The sequence below is a fragment of the Nyctibius grandis genome, chromosome 7 (genome assembly GCF_013368605.1).
Source record: "Nyctibius grandis isolate bNycGra1 chromosome 7, bNycGra1.pri, whole genome shotgun sequence".
NCBI classification, from domain to species: domain Eukaryota; kingdom Metazoa; phylum Chordata; class Aves; order Nyctibiiformes; family Nyctibiidae; genus Nyctibius; species Nyctibius grandis.
Window position 1 is genome coordinate 58345929 of NC_090664.1, and position 22476 is coordinate 58368404.

General features: G+C 45.4%; 1 protein-coding gene across 2 annotated transcripts in view; it reads left to right on the forward strand.

Annotated features, from left to right (window-relative positions):
* PTH1R (parathyroid hormone 1 receptor) overlaps positions 1-22476 on the forward strand; it is a 124511-nt gene that overhangs the window by 73551 nt on the left and 28484 nt on the right. For both annotated transcript variants that reach the window (XM_068405309.1, XM_068405310.1), the window contains 2 exons: positions 13815-13925; positions 15451-15569. In XM_068405309.1, the coding sequence (XP_068261410.1) occupies positions 13815-13925; positions 15451-15569 (230 nt within the window). The remainder of the gene's footprint in view (positions 1-13814; positions 13926-15450; positions 15570-22476) is intronic.

Here is a 22476-nt window from a genome sequence, read left to right on the forward strand (position 1 = left end):
TCCTCATTCTTGGGAGCTGATGCACAGGGGTATTCAACGCCTCACCTCCGATCTCAAAGGAGAGTCTGTGGCAGAGCCAAGATTTGGATTCTCATCTCCTTACTCTTCAGCCAGGGCACAAGCCACAAACCACATTTCCTTTTGTCCTGGAATTCAAGGTGAGGCTCCAAAGATTCAAATCCAGGTGGACAGAAACTGGTGGAAACCTTTGGACAAATCCCACTTGACTGAAACTCAAAACTCTCATCTTCACTCTCACTTTAAAGCCTCCGGTTTTGTTTTGAAATGAGGAAAACACATTTGAAATTTCCTGCAGTGCAATGGGTACTTGGGTTCTCCTCCTCTTTAGCCCATCTCATCACTGAGTGCGTTTCACAGGCCAGTTCTTTTCCTGGTATAAACTGGCAGATTCCCATTCAGTTTAGTGAGGGCATTGATTTATCACAGATTAATTTATTTCTTCCACACTTCAGCACTGCAACTTACTTTTTTCCCCTCTAATATTCATTCAACCAGCATTTTAAAAAGGGAAAAATAAGAATTTCAGAGATATCCATGGGACTGAAGAGATGAGAGGTAGCCTGGATCAGCACCAAACCTTGATTTTTGGGCTGATATCTGCTGTTCCCTCTCTCAGCTCACAGCTGCTCACTCCTAATGCATTTTCTTGGCAATCACAGGCTAGAAATGGCCACACAGATTAACACAAGTGAAGAAGACACACTATGGAAGAGATCTGTGAGTCCAGCACCACTGCTTGCCCCCAAGAGGGGAAATGACATTTGGAGGAGCAGATTTCTGTGCATCATTCTTCCAGCACAGGCTTGGATTTGGCATGGAAACACACATCAGCACTGGTTCTTTGACTGGAAAAAGTGATCCTGCCTGTGCATGGGCTTCATGATCCTGCCTGTTCATGGGCTCTTCCCTATGAAGCGGCCGGCTCAGAAGAGAAAAGTACCTTGAATCACAGAATCACAGAATCAACCAGGTTGGAAGAGACCTCTGGGATCATCAAGTCCAACCATTGCCCTGACACCACCATGGCAACTAGACTATGGCCAGGCTTTTCTTAAACCCCTCCAGAGATGGGGACTCCACCACCTCCCTGGGCAGCCCCTTCCAATGGCTAATGACCCTTGCTGAGAAGAAATGCTTCCTCATGTCCAACCTGAACCTTCCCTGGCCAAGCTTGAGGCTGTGTCCTCTTGTCCTGTCGCTGGTTGCCTGGGAGAAGAGGCCGACTCCCACTGCGCTACAACCTCCCTGCAGGTAGTTGTAGACTGCACTAAGGTCACTTCTGAGCCTCCTCTTCTCCAGGCTAAACAATCCCAGCTCCCTCAGCTGTTCCTCGGAGGTCAGACCCTCCAGACCCTTCACCAGCTTGGTCACCCTCCTCTGGACTCGCTTAGCAAGTGCCATGTGCCTCACAGTGCAGTGTCAAGAGGCAGCAGTTTCCAGAGCATCTCCTGTCAAAGTGGCTAGTGAGTGGTTGCATCGTTCTCCCAGTCAACCCACACCATCACAAGCCTGGCCAACACTGGCTTCACCTTCGTGGCAAAGGGCTGATCTTAATGTAGCTCCAGCTACTAAAAATGGCCATAAAACAAGTATAGTAGGCCTAAAACTTGAACTGCAAGTTGTGAAACACGGGAGTATGGAGAGTAGTGGTGTTTGACTATCTTGTAGAGACTGGAAGGAGATGTTCATTTGAAGGAGACTTCCAGAGGGTGGAAAATAAGTTCACTGTCTTCCTTAATTTTAACTTTCTTCTGATCCCTGACCCATGCCCTGAAAGACCAGGCAATTAGCTGTCAAGCAGGGTATTCAAATATGGTATCTGCTACCACAGTTCAGCAATATCTTGTTCAGTTGAAATAAACCAGATGCAATTTAGTTAGATATGTGTTGAGGCTGCATTTCAAGGGTTGAATTAGGGACTAAGGAGCATCGGGGTAAACAATAGACATGCCAAGTGATTCTGGAGAGTGGGATCGTGTAGCTGTCACATGTGTGATTGCCATCAGGGCTGATAGTCCAAAGGAAAGTCCTAGCAAACAAAAAGGTAGAAAATTGATAAAATTATAAGCTTTCTTCAGCAATAATGAACCACTGTATGTGTAAAAACTCCAAATTCCCTTTTTTTCCCCTTAAAATGTTAACTTTTAGTCTTATGTTAGCTAGTGGAGGGTGAGCCTTCTCCTGTCCTCCTAGGACAAATCACGTAGACAGTGCCATCCCCCCCTGGCCACCTCCCAGGCCTATAAAAGAATCACAGAATCACAGAATGTCAGGGATTGGAAGGGACCTCGAAAGATCGTCTAGTCCAACCCCCTGCCGGAGCAGGATTACCTAGATCATGTCACACAGGAACGCGTCCAGGCGGGTTTTGAATGTCTCCAGAGAAAGAGACTCCACAACCTCTCTGGGCAGCCTGTGCCAGTGTTCGGTCACCCTCACCGTAAAGAAGTTTTTCCTCATATTTATGTGGAACCTCCTGTGTTCCAGCTTGCACCCATTGCCCCTTGTCCTGTCAAGGGATGTCACTGAGAAGAGCCTGGCTCCATCCTCATGACACTTGCCCTTTACATATTTATAACCATTAATGAGGTCACCCCTCAGTCTCCTCTCCTCCAAGCTAAAGAGACCCAGCTCCCTCAGCCTCTCCTCATAAGGGAGATGTTCCACCCCCTTAATCATCTTCGTGGCTCTGCGCTGGACTCTCTCTAGCAGTTCGCTGTCCTTCTTGAACTGAGGGGCTCAGAACTGGACACAATATTCCAGATGCGGCCTCACCAGGGCAGAGTAGAGGTCCTCTCTAAGCCTGAGGACCTTCCACAGACTCTGATCCATGGGGTGACATGGCACAGCCCTACATGGACCTGTGCCATGGGGATACAGGGCTGAGCCAGTCCAGTGTGATTCCACACAGCTCTGTCTCTGGATATGTTCCTCATCTGCCACTTTTGGCTAAGGCACTGAGGGACAGAGACCCAAAAAATTAAAACAAAAAAAACCCAAAAACCTGTCCCCACAAGCATTTGGCTTCCTTTCTTCTTTTCTCTCTTTTTTTCTCCCTCTTTTTTTCTTTAAATTTAGTCTCTAGATGAAAGCCTTTCGGAAAGAACAGGAAACCCTAAAATTTCTCTTCTACGTACATAAATATTACATTTCAGCCATGGTGGGCAGCCTGATGCCACCCCAAAGTTAAACCTGGAAGGGGATGAAGTGAAATTCCCAGGCATAAGCCATCAGACCTGATTTTTTTTTCTCACCCATGAATTAAAAGCCTGTCTTTCCCTGGTTTGGAAAAAGAGATGGGACATTTTGTGGGAGAAGAGAGATGTTTTACACAAACCTGTTATTAGCAAAGGCCATCGGCAATCCTTTCTCAGAGTCCTAGGTGTTGTAGCTTGCCTCAAAATGGCTTGTTTTTTTAATAAATAAACTTATTTGCTAGGGAAAGGGGTTATTTTTAGTTGAGAAACCATGTGTATTTACCCAAGGTGTGTGGATTGCCCATCTGAGTTTATGGCTCCATTGTCCCCAAAGGACCTATACCCAAGCCCAGGCCCTCTCCGGCCTTGTAGAAGCGCAGGATCTGCTCCTGGTTTTCTCTCCAGAGGCTCAAGCACCATTCCCTGATCATCCAGCCTGCCAGGGTATCCTCAGAGGTTGTGAGTAGCCTCAGCTGCCCTAGAAGTTAAGAGAGACAAAGGCATCCAGAGCACTCAGGATTTACCCTAAACACCCCAGACGTCTAAAAACCCCACATCTCCTTCTGTTCTTTCTGGCTTCTCCCTGTTTCTGTTCTCAGTTCTTGTTGCTCAGTGATGCAGGGCCAGAACATTGGCCCAAATACTGTCCTGCAAACAACGAAACCATCCCTTGTTAGCATGCTCCCACCACAGTTTGGCCTAGGACAGCTGTCACTGCCCCTACGGGTGCCATCTGGGGGCCAGTATGGACCAGGAGACCTTTCAAGATGGCAGCACAGATAAGACTGTTCTTCTGGGGCGTGCATGAGGGGGAGTTCAGATTCGTGGATATGAGCCATGCCGGGCTTGAAGGGCCTGAAAATGGGCTATGGTCTGTTGTATTGACTAGTATGGATGCAATCAGTGAGTCTTGGCCAAGCCTGGGTTTTCTCATTGCATCTGTGGTTCTGGGATGGGTTAAAAGAGCCCTAAAACCCTACAGAGAGATGTCATCTCCCACCCAACCCATCTCCCACAGCTACCATTCAAGTCAGCAGACTGTGATGACTAGCAAGGGCTTGCAGCTCTTCACAGATGGCTACTTGCCAGTCGTGCCTGAATTAGAGCTAGAAAGAGACAGGAAATATCAACAGTTGGCTTCTACCTGCAAAGGTTTATGGGCCAAGGGCTTCCAATTCCATTGAGAAATGTCTGTTGAGCAGCTATGTAGGTCTTACAATGCACAGGAGGAAGAGGTTTCAGGAGTTACAATAGGCATAAATGGTCCTTGTGTTAGTTATGTAGAGTAAAATGGAGAAAGGGTGAAAAACAGCACATAGGAGTGGCTAAACTGCAATAGCAATTATAAACCTTATTTCTACTCTTATTTTAATGATTGATATGACCAGCACTATCCTCTCTCAGAGGGAGATCTGGAGACTTTTGGAATCACAGAATCAACCAGAACAGCCCCTGGCCTGTGCATCCTTCCCCTCCAAAATCCAGTTCCTCCAGGACTGAGCATGCAGGGGGTGTTTTGCCCACTGAACACTGGTGTGCAGGCCAGCAAAGGTCTCTGAGTAGTAACAGGCTGGATCACGTACACTCTGACAGCCAGGTTTGAAATGCATCTACAGCACCAAACACCCCCCTACAGAGGCACTGACCCTCCAAGCTTCCCTTTCTTCCCCTCCTGTCCCAAAATGCTGGGTCATTTTTTTGGTTGCTCCTCCCTGCCTGTTTCCAATCCACCAAATGTCCTTCCCGTAATAGAGTGACCACAATCGCACACCGTATTCCAAATGTGGTCTCCCTGGTGCCTTGCACGGTGCCAGGATAAGTCGGGCTGATTTATATTCCATACCCCTAGATAAACACCTCGAGACCGTGTTTGCATTTCTCCAGCTGCCAAGCAGCCTCACAGATGGTTTTAATGTGTTCCCCACATACATGTACAGCTTGCACAGAAATCAGAAATGAGACTGGGGGGAAGGAGAGGAGGGAGGAGGCGAGGGAGAAGTATCAGGCAGGAAAGAATATCCCTCATTTTGCCCTGGGGATACAGTCTGAGCAGTGCGCTGGCATGGTCCAAGCATGCCTCTCCTTTCTCCTCCACCAACGCAACCTGCATCATGCTGGGTGTCATGGTTTGGGATTTCTGACTAGGCTCAGGTGGGCAAGTAGAAATGAAGAAAGAGCAGAATGAGAGATGCCTGTGGCGCAGCCCTTCCACAAAGCGCTCTGTGACTGGCCTTTCTGCCTTCAAAAGGCAAGTCCCCAGCAGTGACATCAAAGAGAGCGTCTGCGTGCTCCGTCCTGGATACCAGACTGGCTTGTGAAAATGACTACAATTTCCACGCCCTCAGATTTCAACCCTCAAGGGCTAAAGAGAGCTGCAAGGTACATTTGTTCTGAAACTACAGTAATCTGTGCTACTATAACTACTCTGTAGTATGGTACTACATATTGAGTATTCATGGAGTATTCATGACAGTCTAAGCAATGGTGAGATCACAGAATCACAGAATTAATCAAGTTGGAAGAGACCTCTGGAATCATCGAGTCCAACCATTGCCCTGACACCACCATGGCAACTAGACCAGGGCACTAAGTGCCATGTCCAGGCTTTCCTTAAACCCCTCCAGAGATGGTGACTCCACCACCTCCCTGGGCAGCCCCTTCCAATGGCTAATGACCCTTGCTGAGAAGAAATGCTTCCTAATGTCCAACCTGAACCTCCCCTGGTGAAGCTTGAGGCTGTGTCCTTTTGTCCTATCCCTAGTTGCCTGGGAGAGGAGGCCGACTCCCACTCTGCTACAACCTCCCTTCAGGTAGTTGTAGACTGCACTAAGGTCACCTCTGAGCCTCCTCTTCTCCAGGCTAAACACCCCCAGCTCCCTCAGCTGTTCCTTGGAGGTCAAACCCTCCAGACCCTTCCCCAGCTTGGTCGCCCTCCTCTGCACTCGCTCCAACACCTCAACATCTTTCTTGAAGTGCGGGGCCCACAACTGGACACAGGATTCAAGGTGATGAATGGGTGATGAATGGGTGTACTAGAATAGTAACCTTCAGACACCTCAGGCACTGAGGCACATGCCCTGCCTGGATGATTTTATAACCTAGCCTTAGAAGGTGGGCAAAGGTGGTTTCTGATAAAATGGCATGCAGATGCAGAGAAATAAATCAGCTTTTCTGACTTGAAGCCTTATACCTGCCCTATTGTGATTAATATTGCAGGAACATGTCATTCAGTGCATTTCGATGAGGTGCTGGTAACTTCTAGTTAGATGGTGAACTGACACATTTCCAAATGCCTCGTCTTCTCAAAGTGCTTATTTCACGACCATAGTATCTCCTCTGCAGAGCTGGATGAGGAGGAGCTCTCTGATAGTGATCTGAGTCCCTGGAAAAGCAGTGGTGAAAGTAGCATTTAGCACCATCTCTCTCAACACATGTTCCTCAGACTGAAACTTGTATTTCATTCCCTGAATCCTTGAAGCTGAGGGCTTGAGTGAGCTGGATTGATGGGCTGAGAGGTAAAGAAAAACAGCCTTATAGTAAATGCATCAGGAAACTAGAGGAGGTGACCCTTATTGGTGCAGGGAGGTAGTGGTGGAAAGAGAGGCTCAGCTCTGCTGTGGGTTAGCTTGTCTTGAGGAAGTGACGAGTTGAGTGTCTCAAACCAAGAGATGAGAGCAAATCAATTGCATATGGGAGCTGTGTTGGTGTCTTTGTACCGAGGAAGCAAGGAAGGAAGGAGTAATCTGGATTGTTTTCGAATCTCTGTTGTCCTTGGAAGTCATTGCCTCCAGGGTAAGTAAGATGATTTCTGGTATCTGGCGTGGAGGTGGGTAGCCAGCTGGAAAACTGAGGTGTCTTTGGGAAGCACAAGCGACTCTAGTAATCATGAGACAGCAGCACACAGGATATTGAGGTAGGATCAAGATGCACTGACCAGTCTCAGGGTAAGGATGGCAGCAGAGATCAAGAGTGCAACACGCAAGCTGTGAGTGACATGGTGCTCTCCTCTTAGCCCCATTAATGCTGCAGGCTCCATTTGCTCTAATGAGGTTCGTCTTAAAATCACTTAGGGACATGAACTGTTCTTCCTAGGGACCTCATCCTGAACATAACTCATCTGAAGGATAGCAGCTCTTTCTTAATTTCCAGTATAAACTTTGTTCATTGCCAGTTTATGCCTGTTTATTTTTGCATAATTTTCCACTTTTGTAGCTCAGCTCCATTCATCCTACTTAACAGTAGGATGAGAAAAACCTTCTTTCTCACTCTTTCTTGTTGGTTTAAGCAGACCAAGTCTTTTATTCTTCTACAGGGCCACCAATGAAATCTTCCCACCCAACCAATCCTTCCCAGTTGCTGGAAGACTTTTTTCTTTCTTTACTTCTTTAACAAAGGAGCTTATGAGCTTTTCCCCAGAGAGGTTATTTTGTTTGACCAGTAGCAAGGATGTCTCAAGACTTGTGAAGCCTCTTCTAACAAACTACCATGGGTTGAAGAAGCAAAATAAGTCTTATAAGACAAAGCTTTAATTCCTGCCTCAGTAGTTGCTTTTTAACAAACTCATGTACCTGCCTGTGTTAGGTTTGTAGTCAGGGAGTGTGGTGGTCACTGATCCTCACTTTCTCCACAAGTACAACCACCATGTCTCCCTGAACTCATATCAAACTATGGAAACAAAGGGAAACACCAGGATGAGACATCTGCAAAGTCTCTGGAGAAGAAAAAGGTCTTGCCTCACTTCCAGGCACTCACATTGTCCTGCAAGATTAATTTCTTCAGCACTGAAGTGGCCGATGGTGTCCTCTAAACATGAGAAACTCCAGTGCCATTCCCACATTCCCTGTCTCCATCCATGAGAGTTACAGATCTGAATTTGGAGGAGCTTCACCCACACATGCCTGAGATAGAAGCAATATCCTCCATTCAGTGTTGCCTGAATGACTGATGATACACACCCAAGACACTTAGGATGTGGGATATGTATGAGATTTACTTGTTTTCTTAAAAGGTTATGAATTCCTTTTGACTTACATCTTCAGTGAATCCTACTATTTCTTCCAAGGAAAGAAATATTTTGCATTCCCAGTTCACTGGGAACATGCGACCTCGTGTCCCAAACCTACCCACCTGTATCGATCCTGTATTGACTATTTTTCTTCAAAAAAAGAAAATTTTCAAGAGCTTTTCAAACAGCATTTAGAACAAACTGGATCCCTTCTCGTTACCTCTGTTTCTAAATATTGTTAACAGTGTCTTAGGAGAGACTGACTTATTTTTTTTTCTAATGGCAGCTTGTAAAAAAGGTTGTAAAAGCTGATTTATTTTTTTTTTAAGTATAGCCATCAGGAAAAATTGTCAGCGTGTAGATTTTTTTCGCTGTTTCCCTAAAACTCCTCACCATTTTTCAGATTTCTTCTTGTAATTCAGTGTGGATCTCTTTTGAGAAATGACTGGGAGAAAAGGAAAACAACAGAGAGAAGCCAAGTTGTTAGTACTGTTAATATTTTTATAAATCAAGAAAAAAATGTTTGGAGGAAATATCTGGGAAAACAAACAACAAAAAAAAGTCTTTTTTGGATTCCAGCACAATACCAATGGAATATGTGGTATTTTTCCCTCCCCATTTTATCATCAGCTCAGTTAAGTGACCTCTAAAGTGAGGAAAACAGGAGATAGTTGGAGGCAAAGGTGCAGAATTTGGTCCCAGTGATCACATCAGTGGTCTCAAGCTGGTGAAATTAATGGTTAAGCTGGGTGGTCTCCACATGGCTGGGAGAACCAGAGGAGACAGTGGGCAGAGTGAGGGAGGAAGGAAAGTGTGTGGGGAATCACAGAATCCTAGAATGGTTTGGGTTGGAAGGGATCTTTAAAGGCCATCTAGTCCAACTCTCCTACAGTGAGCAAGGACATCCTCAACTAGGTCAGGTTGCTCAGAGTCCCATCCAACGTGACCCTGAATGTTTCCAGGGATGGGGCAACTACCACCTCTCTGGGCAACCTGTGCCAGTGTCTCACCACCTTCATCATAAAAAAATTCTTCCTTATATCTAGCTCGAATCTACCCTCTTTTAGTTTAAAAGCATTATCCCTTGTCCTATCAGAAGGTTGATGGTTTGTCTGCTTAGATGTGAGGTATTAGAGATAGGAATGAGATAAGGACAGTGGGACTCCTTTCTGGGACAACAGGTGTGACATAGAGGGGAGAAACCACTTTTGGCTGCATTAAAACCAAGGAATGTTGATCTAACTGTTACAAAGTGTGGCTGGGCCTGATGTCAAGTCAATATTTCCATTTTAAAAATCTTTTCTGGGAGTTTCAGTCAGTGTAGGAACTTCTCGATTCGTTCTGCAACCAGGAGAGAAGGTCCAGTGGCACCTGGCTTGACCTGTGGATGTCCCCTCACAGAATCACAGAATCAATCACAGAATCAACCAGGTTGGAAGAGCCCTCTGGGATCATCGAGTCCAACCATTGCCCTGACACCACCATGGCAACTAGACCATGGCACTAAGTGCCATGTCCAGTCTTTTCTTAAACCCCTCCAGAGATGGTGACTCCACCACCTCCCTGGGCAGCCCCTTCCAGTGTTGATGACTGAAGTATCTTATCCCTCTTTTGAATTCGACTGAAGTGGGTTTTCCTAGCATGGAGTGGGGAGAGAGAGGCAGGGGATGATGGAGAGATGGAGAGGAGCTTAAGGAGGTTTCTCTCTGTTGTGACAGTTCATGATAACAACGACAGATTCATTTGCATCTTTTCTTGGGAGATTCAGATGCTTTCTGAAGACAGAATCCCACCAGATTCTTATACAGCTTTAATGAATCAGTTCCACGGGTGAATACACAGAGGCATGGAAAGATTTCAGATGCAGTGAGAGTCTGCAAAGATGATATTTTTTTACCCAAATTTCTGGGGCAACCAATGGCTCCTCAAATTGTCCATGTGATAAAAGTATCAGTCCAGGGGTGTCCCAATACCAGTTTTCACTGTGTTTCTTGCACAGAGCCTTCAGCCTTCTGCTGTTTGGGATGATTGTGGGGACCAAAGTACCCCAAAAGAAGTAAAGCTTCAGTTTTCTTTTGAATGAGTCCATTGCAAATGTGTGTGTACAGCATGGAGAGGGCGTACACGCCAGATACTTTTCCAGATTAATATTTTCTGGACAAATATTGCAGTATGATCCTAAAGGAAACTGCTTACAAGTGAAGGTTGACCTTTGCAAGTTGCTCTGAAGATCTCAGAAAAGGGGAAGGTTTTTCTCTCAGCATTTCAGAGCATGGCATGCGGATGAATTTTTGTCTCCTTAATGTTGTTTCTCCACAGTATTCATTTTAAAGTTTACACAAGTTTATTTATTTTGTAAAAAGAATTGTTTTTATTTTAAGTAAGACCACTCTGAGGGCTAAATGAAGTCTTTATTTACTTTCTTGTCTGAAAAAAAGCCTCAGAGACAATAATATTTTGTCCTAATCCAAATTTTGTGGGGTGCTTTTGTTTTTTTTCCCTTTTCCTTTTGATCCTTCCAAAGAACAGAAAAATAAATAAACTGGTTTTGACAGTGGAAGTTATCCTGCAATATACTGAGCCAAAGGGAAGGGCTTTCCCAGTTTTCATGAATAGGAAATCTAGTATTATTCTTCCTCTAATGTGACTGGAAGCAGAGAAAATGCAATAAACTTCTTCCTCCTTTTTATCACTTCGATGCTTAGGAATTTTAGCTCCTCTATCCCCACTCCCCATTAGTGCTTTAGAAGATAAGCAGTGATTAGTCTGGTCCTTTTCATCAGCACTAAATTAAAGAGAAGAAATCAGCTGTTAACTGATGAGCTTTTCTGTTGTTTTTCATGTCCTAAAATACCAGCAAACTCAATTGATCACTGTCAGCCCCAACCCTGGAGGGCACCACACCAGCCAAAGGTCTTTAAAGCAATCCTGGATTCTTATTTAATCTTGTGAAAGCACATTTGTTATAAAGGATAAATTACTGTTTGCTTGAAAGATTGCTAAGGCACTAGCTTTGATATTAATGAAACACGCTGAGATCTTGGCCGTGCTTATCATTTCTTTACTCGTGGAGCTGTTTTGCAGAGAAGAGCAGGCTGTTCCATTTTATTTTGATTCATATGTGATTTCTCTCCATCAGACACTTTATACACTGTTGATAAACTTCATGGGCTGCCATCAGCACGGTGTACAGATGCTGCCCTGCAAGCAGAGCTGGGACAGATTCACCAGTGTTTGCTTTTCACTTCACTCTACTGCAGCTGGATGTTAACCCATGGGTGCAGTTAACACAGCCCAACACGAAGCACCAAGTTAAACTTGAATGTCAGGTCCTTCCTGAACTCCTCAGGGACTGGAAAAGCAGCTCATGTTGAACATTCACATCTGAATGGGAGTGTGCTGCCTTGTGAGACTGGGAGCTTATGAATCAAAACTGGTGGTTGACAAGCTGGAAGGATGTAAGAGGTGGGGAACAGGGTTTGACTTCCCTCTTTTTAAAGCAGTGTTGAAAAGGAGGTAAATTCCCACAGCTTTCAAGAAGCCTGGAGGGTTTCTCAGTCCTTCTAAATATGGATAAGTTCTGGCTTTGCCCCTTGCAGACTGAATGAACAGACGATGAGGAAGACAAGCCTTCCAGGAGGGTGGGCAGCCCATCTCCCAGGGCAGTCTGCCTCCAGAGCTGGTGTCTCATCTGCTTCAGAGGCTGGTGGCAAACCCCGTGGGGTGCAGAGCTTCTTCATGACCCTCTTAGCCTACATGCTCATGTAGGACGTGATGCTGGAGGCTTTGAATGATGGGCTGCTACCTCCGTTTGTGAAGAGAGGAGTGATGCTTCTCATAATTGGACATTAGGAAGAATTTCTTTTCAGAAAGGGTTATTAGCCATTGGAAGGGGCTGCCCAGGGAGGTGGTGGAGTCCCCATCTCTGGAGGGGTTTAAGAAAAGACTGGACGTGGCACTTAGTGCCATGGTCCAGTTGCCATGGTGGTGTCAGGGCAACGGTTGGACTCGATGAGCCCAGAGGGCTCTTCCAACCTGGTTGATTCTGTGATTCTGTGTAATTACAGGTCAATAGAAGACCTGCTTAATTACTTCTCAAGTTCTGGGGAATTGCAAAATGACAATTAAAGAACTTTAAATATATACTTCCATATTTGTCAATTTTCAAGAAAAGGTTTGGGGAAAAAGGAAGACATAAAATATGGGAAAGGACTTTTTTCTTGGTTTGTATCTCCGCTTTTCCTTGCGCTAAGCACATAAATCACAGATACCTGCAAATAAACTAACATACACAGAGGAAAGAGGGAGACCTATGTATAGGAGGAGGCAGGTTCGGGGCTATTTTAGCTGTCTTCAACAAACAAAAAAGGAGAACAAGGATGATTTAAAGAAAATAACCTCTAACAGTGACTGCATCACCTCCTCAAAAGGTTAGGAAATAGCAGCGAGCGTAGCAAAGTGGTACAACAGAAAGAAATAAAGTTCCCAGGATATTTGCATTCCTAAGGCAACAGGGCTCGTGTGATTTCTCCACCTGCCCATTGTCTGAAAACCTGTGACTGAAGGAAGGGCAGAAATCCAAAACAGTGAGTAAGCAGGGGGGAGAACTGGGAAAACTCAACCATTGTACGCTGTGCTTGGCAGCAGGCGACTGGTCAATCAGTGTGTGTGCACTGCCAGGCAATTAGCATGGGCACAGCTCCAAATCAATCAGTGCGTGACCTGCATCTTACCCCATGCTGACATCACGAGGAAAAGGAGGGAGAGGGAGGCTGGGACTTGCAAGGTCATAGGTGAAAGGGATGTCAGGTGGGAAAGGATGCCAGTCTTTAGGAAACAGAAATTCCATCGTTTCACTCCTTATGAAGCAAGGTAATAAAATATTCTCTATTTATGGTTAGAAATATTGCCACAGACACATCCCTAGCTAGTCAAAGTGTTACTTAAAAGCACACCCAAGTTCAGGAACACAAGCACGTAGGAGAAAGCAGCAAAGCACTGCAAAATGGCATAGCACTGACTGATGTAAATGATGAGTTAAAATTACAGCTGGATTTGGATTAATGGTCTGTAGGCATTAAATCATAGCCAGTCTACTCTGTGGTCATGAATACCTTTGAGGGAAGCCTGAACTGGTAGCTTTGAGACTCACAATAATGTAGCCACATCATCATCTAGCTCCTTGGTAGCCTAGGCTCAAATCTGTGCTGCCATATCAAGGCTTGGGCATCTCCAGGTTGCCCATCAGTCTACAGAGCCTGAATGCTCAAGTCCTCCTGTTCTCCACTCTTCTCTTCTGCCCCATTTGCATTTCTTCCAGCCCACAAGGGAAAGCAACTTTCCAGAGAGTGCTCAGCTATTGCCCCATGTCTTAACATGTCCTTCTGAAATAAAGCTTGGGAGAAGCTACACCTTCTGGAGCTAAACACTAAGAAGAAAATCACAATGATGCCTACAAGCAGCTTTCTCAAATTGAGTGACAGTGTTGCTGGCTTTTTCGTGGACAGCCCTCTCCAAAAGGTGGGACAGAGGTATTAGTGTCACTTCTGCAGGTCCAGTGACTCCTTTTTATCTTTGTGTCTCTTCCACAGATGGCTTTTGTCTTCCCGAGTGGGATGGTATTGTCTGCTGGCCTGAAGGTGTGCCAGGCAAAGTGGTGGCCATGCCATGTCCCGAGTACATCTATGACTTCAATCACAAAGGTAGGTGCTGTCCTCAGTGTCTACAGAGGAAGGGGTAAGCTGCAGCAAGGGGAGGCCTGGGAGGCAGAAAATCAGAAATCCTCTTTGGCATCCTTTCTTCATCACGTGGTGACAGCCATCCTAGAAGGGGTAAAGCCAGGGAAAAGAAACTAAAGAAACAACCTTTTTTTTTTATGCTGAGGGAAAAGCTCTGTTTTAACCTAAACAATGACAAATTTCCCACCTGCCCCACTCAGATTGCAATGGGACATTATAAGCACCGATTACTGCTTATAACTGGGTAGTCTTGTAGGGTTACAAACCTGCATCTGTTTGGCACCACAAACTTTGGGTAGCAACAGAAACCCACAAGATACTCTTCCAATTTATATTCTTCACTCCAATGGTTGGTTAATTCTAGCCTCTGATCTCTGCCCAGACCCCTAGGAGGGTATCTGAGAACAGCACTGGTAACCAGAACATGTGAATTCCTCCCTATCTCACTTTTCCTCAGGCAGCGCATTTCTTGGCTGGCTTCTGCTGCCACAAAGTCTGTGCGTGTTTTTAGAAGCAATTGAATTACATTTGCTCCTCAGAGTGTTTTCAAAGCTAAAGCATTCCCTTTTCTCAGACAAAGCTGTGCGCTCAAAGAGTGAAAAATTAGAGAATTAAGACTCTATGTTCCCAGCAGAGCACTGATGCTGGTGTCAGAAAACAAGTAATGATATGCCAGTGCACCCTGGTTGCATGTAGTCTGTCCTGCCTTTTCTATAAGGGACTGTGAGCTGAGCCAGCTTAACCCCTGGCTGATGACCTCTCGCAGAGACCCCTGCACATGCACTTCACGTTAGGGGCCAGGAGGAACAGGCAATCCATCCCTTTTTTCTCCATAACCCAACATGGCATGGATTCCCCACCTCACTGATATCCACTGCTCATGTCAGCTAAGGTGGGAGTCAGATTAAGACCCTGAGGTCTCTATAAGTTCTCCCTCTGTAGTCACAGGACAGATAGATCTGTTGACTGGTTTCATCCCTGTTAACAGCAATGGGACTTTTTACACACAGCCCATGCAATGATTCCCCCACACAGACGTCTGAACATGGGTGTTTTCATCTGCTCACTGAATCCCAAGATGAAACCTTGCCTTCTCTTCTTTCTCCATCACCATGAGGAGAGCATCCATAGAAAAACCTACCTTGAGATGCACAGACTCTGTAAACAAAGAGCAACACAATATAGATCACTGCTTATTTTCACAGGGAGAGCAGCAACTCTGAGGATGATTCTGTACTTTGGGACTTTTCAAAGCTTCTCTTTGGTTTATAGACCCAATATCTTAACCTAAACTAGGTGCAACTTGTTATTAGCTCTCTAGTGTTTCTCAGCTAGGAAAGTTTCTAAGGAGATGGAAATTGTGTTCTTGCAGCTGAGCTTCAAAGCAGGCAGGAGGCATCAGGGTTGATGGGATCCACCTTTGGAAGAAGTTTCTCCTGACCTACCAGGTCTAGTCCCGTTTACTCTGCCTCTCGTTTCTCTCCCACAGGCCATGCTTATCGCCGGTGTGACCTGAACGGGAGCTGGGAGTTGGTCCCAGGCAACAATCGCACCTGGGCAAACTACAGTGAATGTGCCAAGTTCCTCACCAACGAGACGAGGGAAAGGGTAGGCAACTGCATTTGTGCACGGAGCATGGTCTCATCCAGGGCTAACCTAAGGAGCACTGTCTCATTTAAAATCCTTGATGAGCTCTAGTTTGCTGTCTCATCTTGGAAACCATGTCCGAGCTTGCCAAAGCTACATCCTTGTTTTAATGGGGAGTTATTTGAATTTGAAATTGTCCTCAAAGACAGAAAGGTTCCTCCAGCTGCAATGATCCCATTTGTAAAGAGATCTTGGGGAAACTTGAAGTGAGCTCAGGGACACTAAGAAGTGGTTGGAGGTTGTTCCATGCCATTTAGACTTTCTTCCCCACCAGGCAATAATTTTGCAACCAGGTTGTTACCAGTAATTCCAATGCTTATCACAGAATCACAGAATCACAGAATCAGCCAGGTTGGAAGAGACCTCTGGGATCATCGAGTCCAACCATTGTCCTGACACCACCATGGCAACTAGACCAGGGCACTAAGTGCCACGTCCAGTCTTTTCTTAAACACCTCCAGAGATGGTGACTCCACCACCTCCCTGGGCAGCCCCTTCCAATGGCTAATGACCCTTGCTGAGAAGAAATGCTTCCTAATGTCCAACCTGAACCTCCCCTGGCCAAGCTTGAGGTTGTGTCCTCTTGTCCTATCACTAGTTTCCCAGGAGAAGAGGCCAACTCTCACTTCACTACAACCTCCCTTCAGGTAGTTGTAGACTGCAACTGTTATGTGCTTGTCTGTGCTAGGACATGTACAAACACAGAGCTATAAGGTGTGTCAATCAAACCAGTAGCAAACCAGTTCTCTGATTAACAGAGAACATCTTGGTTGAGAGGTATAAATTAAGGATCAGAGGTTTTATATGGTCTGATTGTTGGAGATGGTTGGGGACAAGGTCCTTTGCTAAAGCAAATTAACATGTAAGAACAGATATTGAACTAATTCTGGTGTAGTCACAATTTTGAAACAAGGACACCAGTCCAAAGTTAGAAAAGGGATTCATAGCACATGGAGAGGGCTTGGTATGCCTCTGGGAAACAAAAAAGAAGAAAAAAAAAAGGTGTCTATCTATATATCAGATCTATGGGCCTTATTTTCACACAAATTCAGCTGATTGGCAAAATAGTAGTTGGCAGAAATTTCCTACCTCTTTGTCTGGGTCTGAGCCCAACTGGGGTTCTGTAGCTTCTGAATGTCTCCCAAGCTGAGTGCACCACAGAAAAAAATTCTGTGCTAACGTGACAGCAAAGCTGTCAGTGGAGTCACCTGAGAGGATCTGACCTTGTTTTGCGAAGACATTTCCACTCACACGCGGTTGCTGCTCTATTTCTGTAATTTGCAAAGAATTTAGCAGAAACCTCTAGTTTCTCAGTGGTACTTGGAAGATGTCCTCCTTGGATATGGAGTATGGCATTAGGCACTCATTTGCAGCAAGGGTTATTTTCAGACAGTTGGAGATAAAGATCTAACCACAAGCTTCATGGTGGGGAGCAGGCTTGAAGATGATACACTGTCCCTTTGGGAGAATGTTCTTAATTTTAAATCCAACCACAGCACAGAGTTTTTTGGTATTTTTTTTTTCTCAATAGTGAAGCAACATATAAATGAAGTTGTTTAGTGAGGAAAGACGTTATTTGAGCGTGTATACACCTTGTATACACCAGGTACTGCTCCAGCTACTTAATAGCAAAGCGTGTTGTCTCAGTGCTGGACGATGTTCACTTTTAGAACAAGTTTGGTGGGACTCATCTTTTCCCAGTCCATATAGTGGAAAGAACTGGTTTAGCCCCAGAGGTTTCTGGGAAGTTTCTGGAGTAGGTGTTGGAGTCATTGAGCATCTTGCTCACACTGAGAGCTTTACAGAATCACAGAATCACAGAATCACAAAATCAATCAGGTTGGAAGAGACCTCTGGGATCATCGAGTCCAACCATTGCCCTGACACCACCATGGCAACTAGACCAGGGCACTAAGTGCCATGTCCAGTCTTTTCTTAAACCCCTCCACAGATGGTGACTCCACCACCTCCCTGGGCAGCCCATTCCAATGGCTAATGACCCTTGCTGAGAAGAAATGCTTCCTAATGGCCAACCTGAACCTCCCCTGGCCAAGCTTGAGGCTGTGTCCTCTTGTCCTATTGCTGGTTGCCTGTGAGAAGAGGCCGACTCTCACTCTGCTACAACCTCCCTTCAGGTAGTTGTAGACTGCACTAAGGTCACCTCTGAGCCTCCTCTTCTCCAGGATAAACATCCCCAGCTCCCTCAGCCGTTCCTCGCAGGTCAGACCCTCCAGACCCTTCACCAGCTTGGTCGCCCTCCTCTGGACTCGCTCCAACACCTCAACATCTCTCTTGAAGTGCCGGGCCCAGAACTGGACACAGGATTCAAGGTGCGGCCTCACCGGTGCCCAGTACAGAGGGACGATCCCTTCCCCAGACCGGCTGGCTACACTAGTCCTGATAGAGGCCAGGATGCCATTGGCCTTCTTGACCACCTGGGCACACTGCTGGCTCATGTTTGGCCAGCTGTTTATCAGCACCCCCAGGTCTCTTTCCGCCAGGCCACTCTCTAACCACTCTTCCCCCCAACCTGTAGCGCTGCATGAGGTTGTTGTGGCCGAAGTGTAAGTCCCAGCGCTTGTTCTTGTTGAACCTCACACCGTTGGTCTCGGCCCATCTATCCAACCTGTCCAGATCCCTCTGTAGGGCCTTCCTACCCTCCAGCAGATCGACACTCCCACCCAGCTTGGTGTCACCTGCACATTCACTGAGGGTGCACTCAATCCCTATATCTAGATCATCTATAAAGATATTGAACAGCACAGGCCCCAAAACTAAGTTTCACAACTTCTTGACCTCTCTGAAGTCATTGTCTCCCCTGTCCCACCTCTCTCTCCCTATGTCCTGAGGTGGAAATCATCTGTTGCAGACCTCTCCATCTAAGCAAGTCTCCTAGATTTCCCCTAGGGAAAGGAGGTCCTTTCTTTTAAACCTCCCGTGCTGGCAGCTAGGACTTGGTCATGGTAAATCGGTAGGGGAAGGGTACAAAGAAGAGAGTTGTGCATTTTTTACCAGCACAAGGAGGAAATAGAGACCTTCCATCTCCAGTCAAAATCTGTTGTCCTGGGTTTCATATATCTGTCTTTATCTGTGTCCCCCTGTCTCCCTTTATGAGCTGTTTTAATAAACCATCCCAATATTATCATCCTCATTCTGTACGCAAGGCTCAGTCATCTTTTGCCATGAGTTTTCTGTTCTAGCTACTCAGAAGTGAATTTGATATTTAATGGTAAAACAGATTAGACCATCATCAATGTCCAGATTAAACAGACAACATAGTCATTGCCTAAGTGATGCCTGCCCAGTGCAATGAACATCAGAAAAAATGGAATTATTCCTCAACTTTGGAATTGTATCTTGATTAACAAATGCTTTTCAGCAGCATCTATTACTCATTACTATTATTATTATTATTATTAACCTTATATTTGCAAACGGTTGCCTTTCCTCTGTCCAGGCCTGCACTCACCTCATGGTGATGTTGCATGTTGTCATGTAGTTGCCTTGTTTTACCGTGAGGGTAGGTGCCTTTTAACGACAAGTGAAGCAATGCATCCACATCTACTGCAGGTTTCTTGGGCCTTCTGGTATGAAAAGCACTGTGGAAATAAAAGAGAAAAGGAATGACTTTTTTTTTCCTCAGCTGGGTGATGACTTTCAGAGAGCAAGGAAAGCCTCTTGTCTTTCACACCCAAGAGTGGCTCTGAAGCACTGGTATTAATAAACCTTCCTTTGATGTTTTTCTTGAAGTAAATATGTCAAGAGATGTCAGAATCAGGGAATTTGGCAAGATAGACTAGTCGTCTTCAGAGAGAGATTGTTTTCTATTATTATTTCCCCCCTGGGGAACAGCATCTTTGCGTCAACAGCAACAGCTGCATTTAACCAACATTTCGAAAGGAGCTCATGGGCTGACTCCGAGCAGGACAACATCTGAGCAGATGTAACCAGAGGAACTTTTAAGAAACCATGCATTAGAAAGCATTAGGGAAAAAATGTCTGTCTGTGACCATCTATATATATATATATCTGCATTGCTACCTCTAGAAATAGGCCTGTATCTGTAGACAGCTATATATACAGATGCACACACCTAAATAAACACCCACGTCCATGCACACACACACATATATATATATGTCCATGTATGTTTGTTTAGGTGTGTAGTTTTCTCATTTTAGCCACTGTGGGATAATTATAAGATTGACCAAAGCAGCAAACAGAGGGTCCCAGAGAAAGTTTGTGTCTTTCACTACTTTTCCTGAATCATATAAATAGGATTATTTCACACAGAGAAGCACGGAAACCACTTTCTGAAATTAGCAAAGTATGCTACAGCCATCAGAGCCAGGAGAATTAACAGCTCGTAGCTGCACAGTGAGCAATTGCTCTTGGGCTGTTTTCTAAGGGAAAATCAGCACTGCTGAAGGACGCTGGATTGACAGCCCTGAAGACTGATGTCCTCTCTAGCCAGGAGAGGAGGTAGGCTGCAGCTAGCTGTTGAAGTGTGTTCCCCCAAATACCTTGCAGATAGCATTAATCTTGCCATGAACAACCGTGTCTCAGACACGGTCTGTAGAAGACAACAGTTTAGCAAGGGGTGGGAAGATGTTTTGTGGAAAGGTGTCTTAGCAACATGTCATGGTAAGATAAGACAGTTTTCTTCGTGCCTTCGGGTAGTGCTGAAAGACATCGCTACACCACAGTCTCTATATATTCTCTCATATTCTACTTAATCATAGAATCATAGAATGGTTTGGGTTGGAAGGGACCTTAAAGGTCATCTAGTTCCAACTGCTTGTAAGATAACCCTTCACCAGTGCAGCAGAGATGGTGGAAAATCTTGTTCTCCCACTCCTTCCCCAGGAGACATGCATGGGCATCCTCCATCCCCGTTGCACCCTGGATCTTCAGAAAGTCTCCCTGCCTCTGAGCAGATAAGCTGAGAGATCTGTGGCTTCCCACCCCAGCACCCTGACCAGGCAGCTCTGCGTTGTTTATTTTCCATCTGGTGTTTAAAGAGAGACAGTAGGACAAGGGAAGGGAGGGGAATGGGTTGGCCAGTGTTCTTTGAGGAAGGCAGCATGATTAAACACCAACTGTTTATCTGCCTGAACCACAAGCTGCTGAACGTTGGGAGAGGGTATACAGCCCTGCTACATAACCACTAGATGGTAGACACGTAGATGTATATGTATTTATTCTATATTTGTTCTGTTCTTACACTCTTCCCTAAACATCTCTTCCTGGGCATGTAGGAGACAGGGAGTGGGGCTAAAGGACCTTTGGCCTGGCCCAGATTGGCCATTTTCCTTACAGCTTTCTTAGGTTCCCTTAAAAACAGGAGTGAGGGCAACCTATATTCTTGGAGCTCCTCAATCTTTGGATAAAATGTGGCACACATGGTAAGACCTGATGAGCCTCTGGCATTAGTAGGTAGCTTTTTAGGCAATTTCTCTCCAAAAAAACATAGCAGCACTTTGACTGTGGACCCCTTCCCTTCCACACAGCCAGCCAACAGCAGCACCTTCAGCATGGTCATTTTTCTGCTCACCTTTTGAGACATTGGCAGGAGTAATGGCATATTTTGCTCAATAGGCAGACATTTCCTTCATTCCCATCTCCCCAAAAACAACACTAATGCCAAACACATCTTTTTTTAAAGCAGGTCAAACCCATCCTGTTTTCAAGGATGAGCTTAAGGATAAATGTGACCTACAGCTACTGAAATCATGGGGAAGGGGAATATGAGCCAGCAACTTGGGAGGTTAGCTCATCTTGGAAACCACCAGCCTAGTAAGATGGACCATCATAAGATCTAACCTCAGCCCACCAATCCTGTCTTCATCTGCTACTGCTTGTTTATATCATGGTGGTTTTACTGCTTCTAGGGAAATCAGAGAGGCCTCGAGAATCCATCACATACCAAACACAATGGGAAAGGCACAGCATGTTGCAGGGCTGCTTTATCTAAACTCCATTGTTCAAACCAAAAATCTTCTATGCCTGACCTTTGTTCTTGGAGCTCTCTGGGGTGCTTTTAAAAGCAAACAACATTGTGTAGCCTCAAACTGATGGCATAAAACATGTTTACATAGTGTACACTGCGTTAGACAGATGAAATGCCATCAAAGTGTCAAACATTTGCACCATGAAAGATGGGCAGATGTTTTAAAGTACGTGTAGGAATAAAAAAAAAGCATCATCAAGATGTTTTCTTCATTCTTGCAAGCAACCCTGTCATGCAGTCCTCATTTCATGCCTATAGGTTAGGTCTAGTGGGTTCCTGTAAATGTTGTAGCACCCTTTAGTGTGGTGCTGCTGATAATAGTTTATACCTAAAGTCTGCTGGGAAACTCTGATGGTTTGTAACAGCAACATAATAAGACTTCACATGAAAACACAAGAGTTCATAGAATCATAGAATGGTTTGGGTTGGAAGGGACCTTAAAGCCCATCCAGCTCCAACCCCCTGCCATGGGCAAGGACACCTTCCACCAGACCAGGTTGCTCCAAGCCCCATCCAACACAACACACAGAGTCAGATATAGTCCCCTTGTACCCCATATTTAACCATTGCTGGCGCACAGTAGATGCTTAAGAGCAGTTTATGAAGGCTGGCAAGCACAGAGTGTTCTTGTCACTACTTACAGCCTTCCAAGAGCTGCAGCTGTGGGGCATTCTCAGCATGTGGTTGTAGCATAGGATCTGGAGAACTTTTTTCTATTAATGTGAACATCAGATTTGGGGTACATTGTTTCTGTGGCCTCCTGGATGTCCTTTGGCTATGAATACTGCAGATAAACTGGGCATGACATGGAAAAGTGCTACCTTTCATGAATACAGCAGTGGGGCACCCAAAGAGATC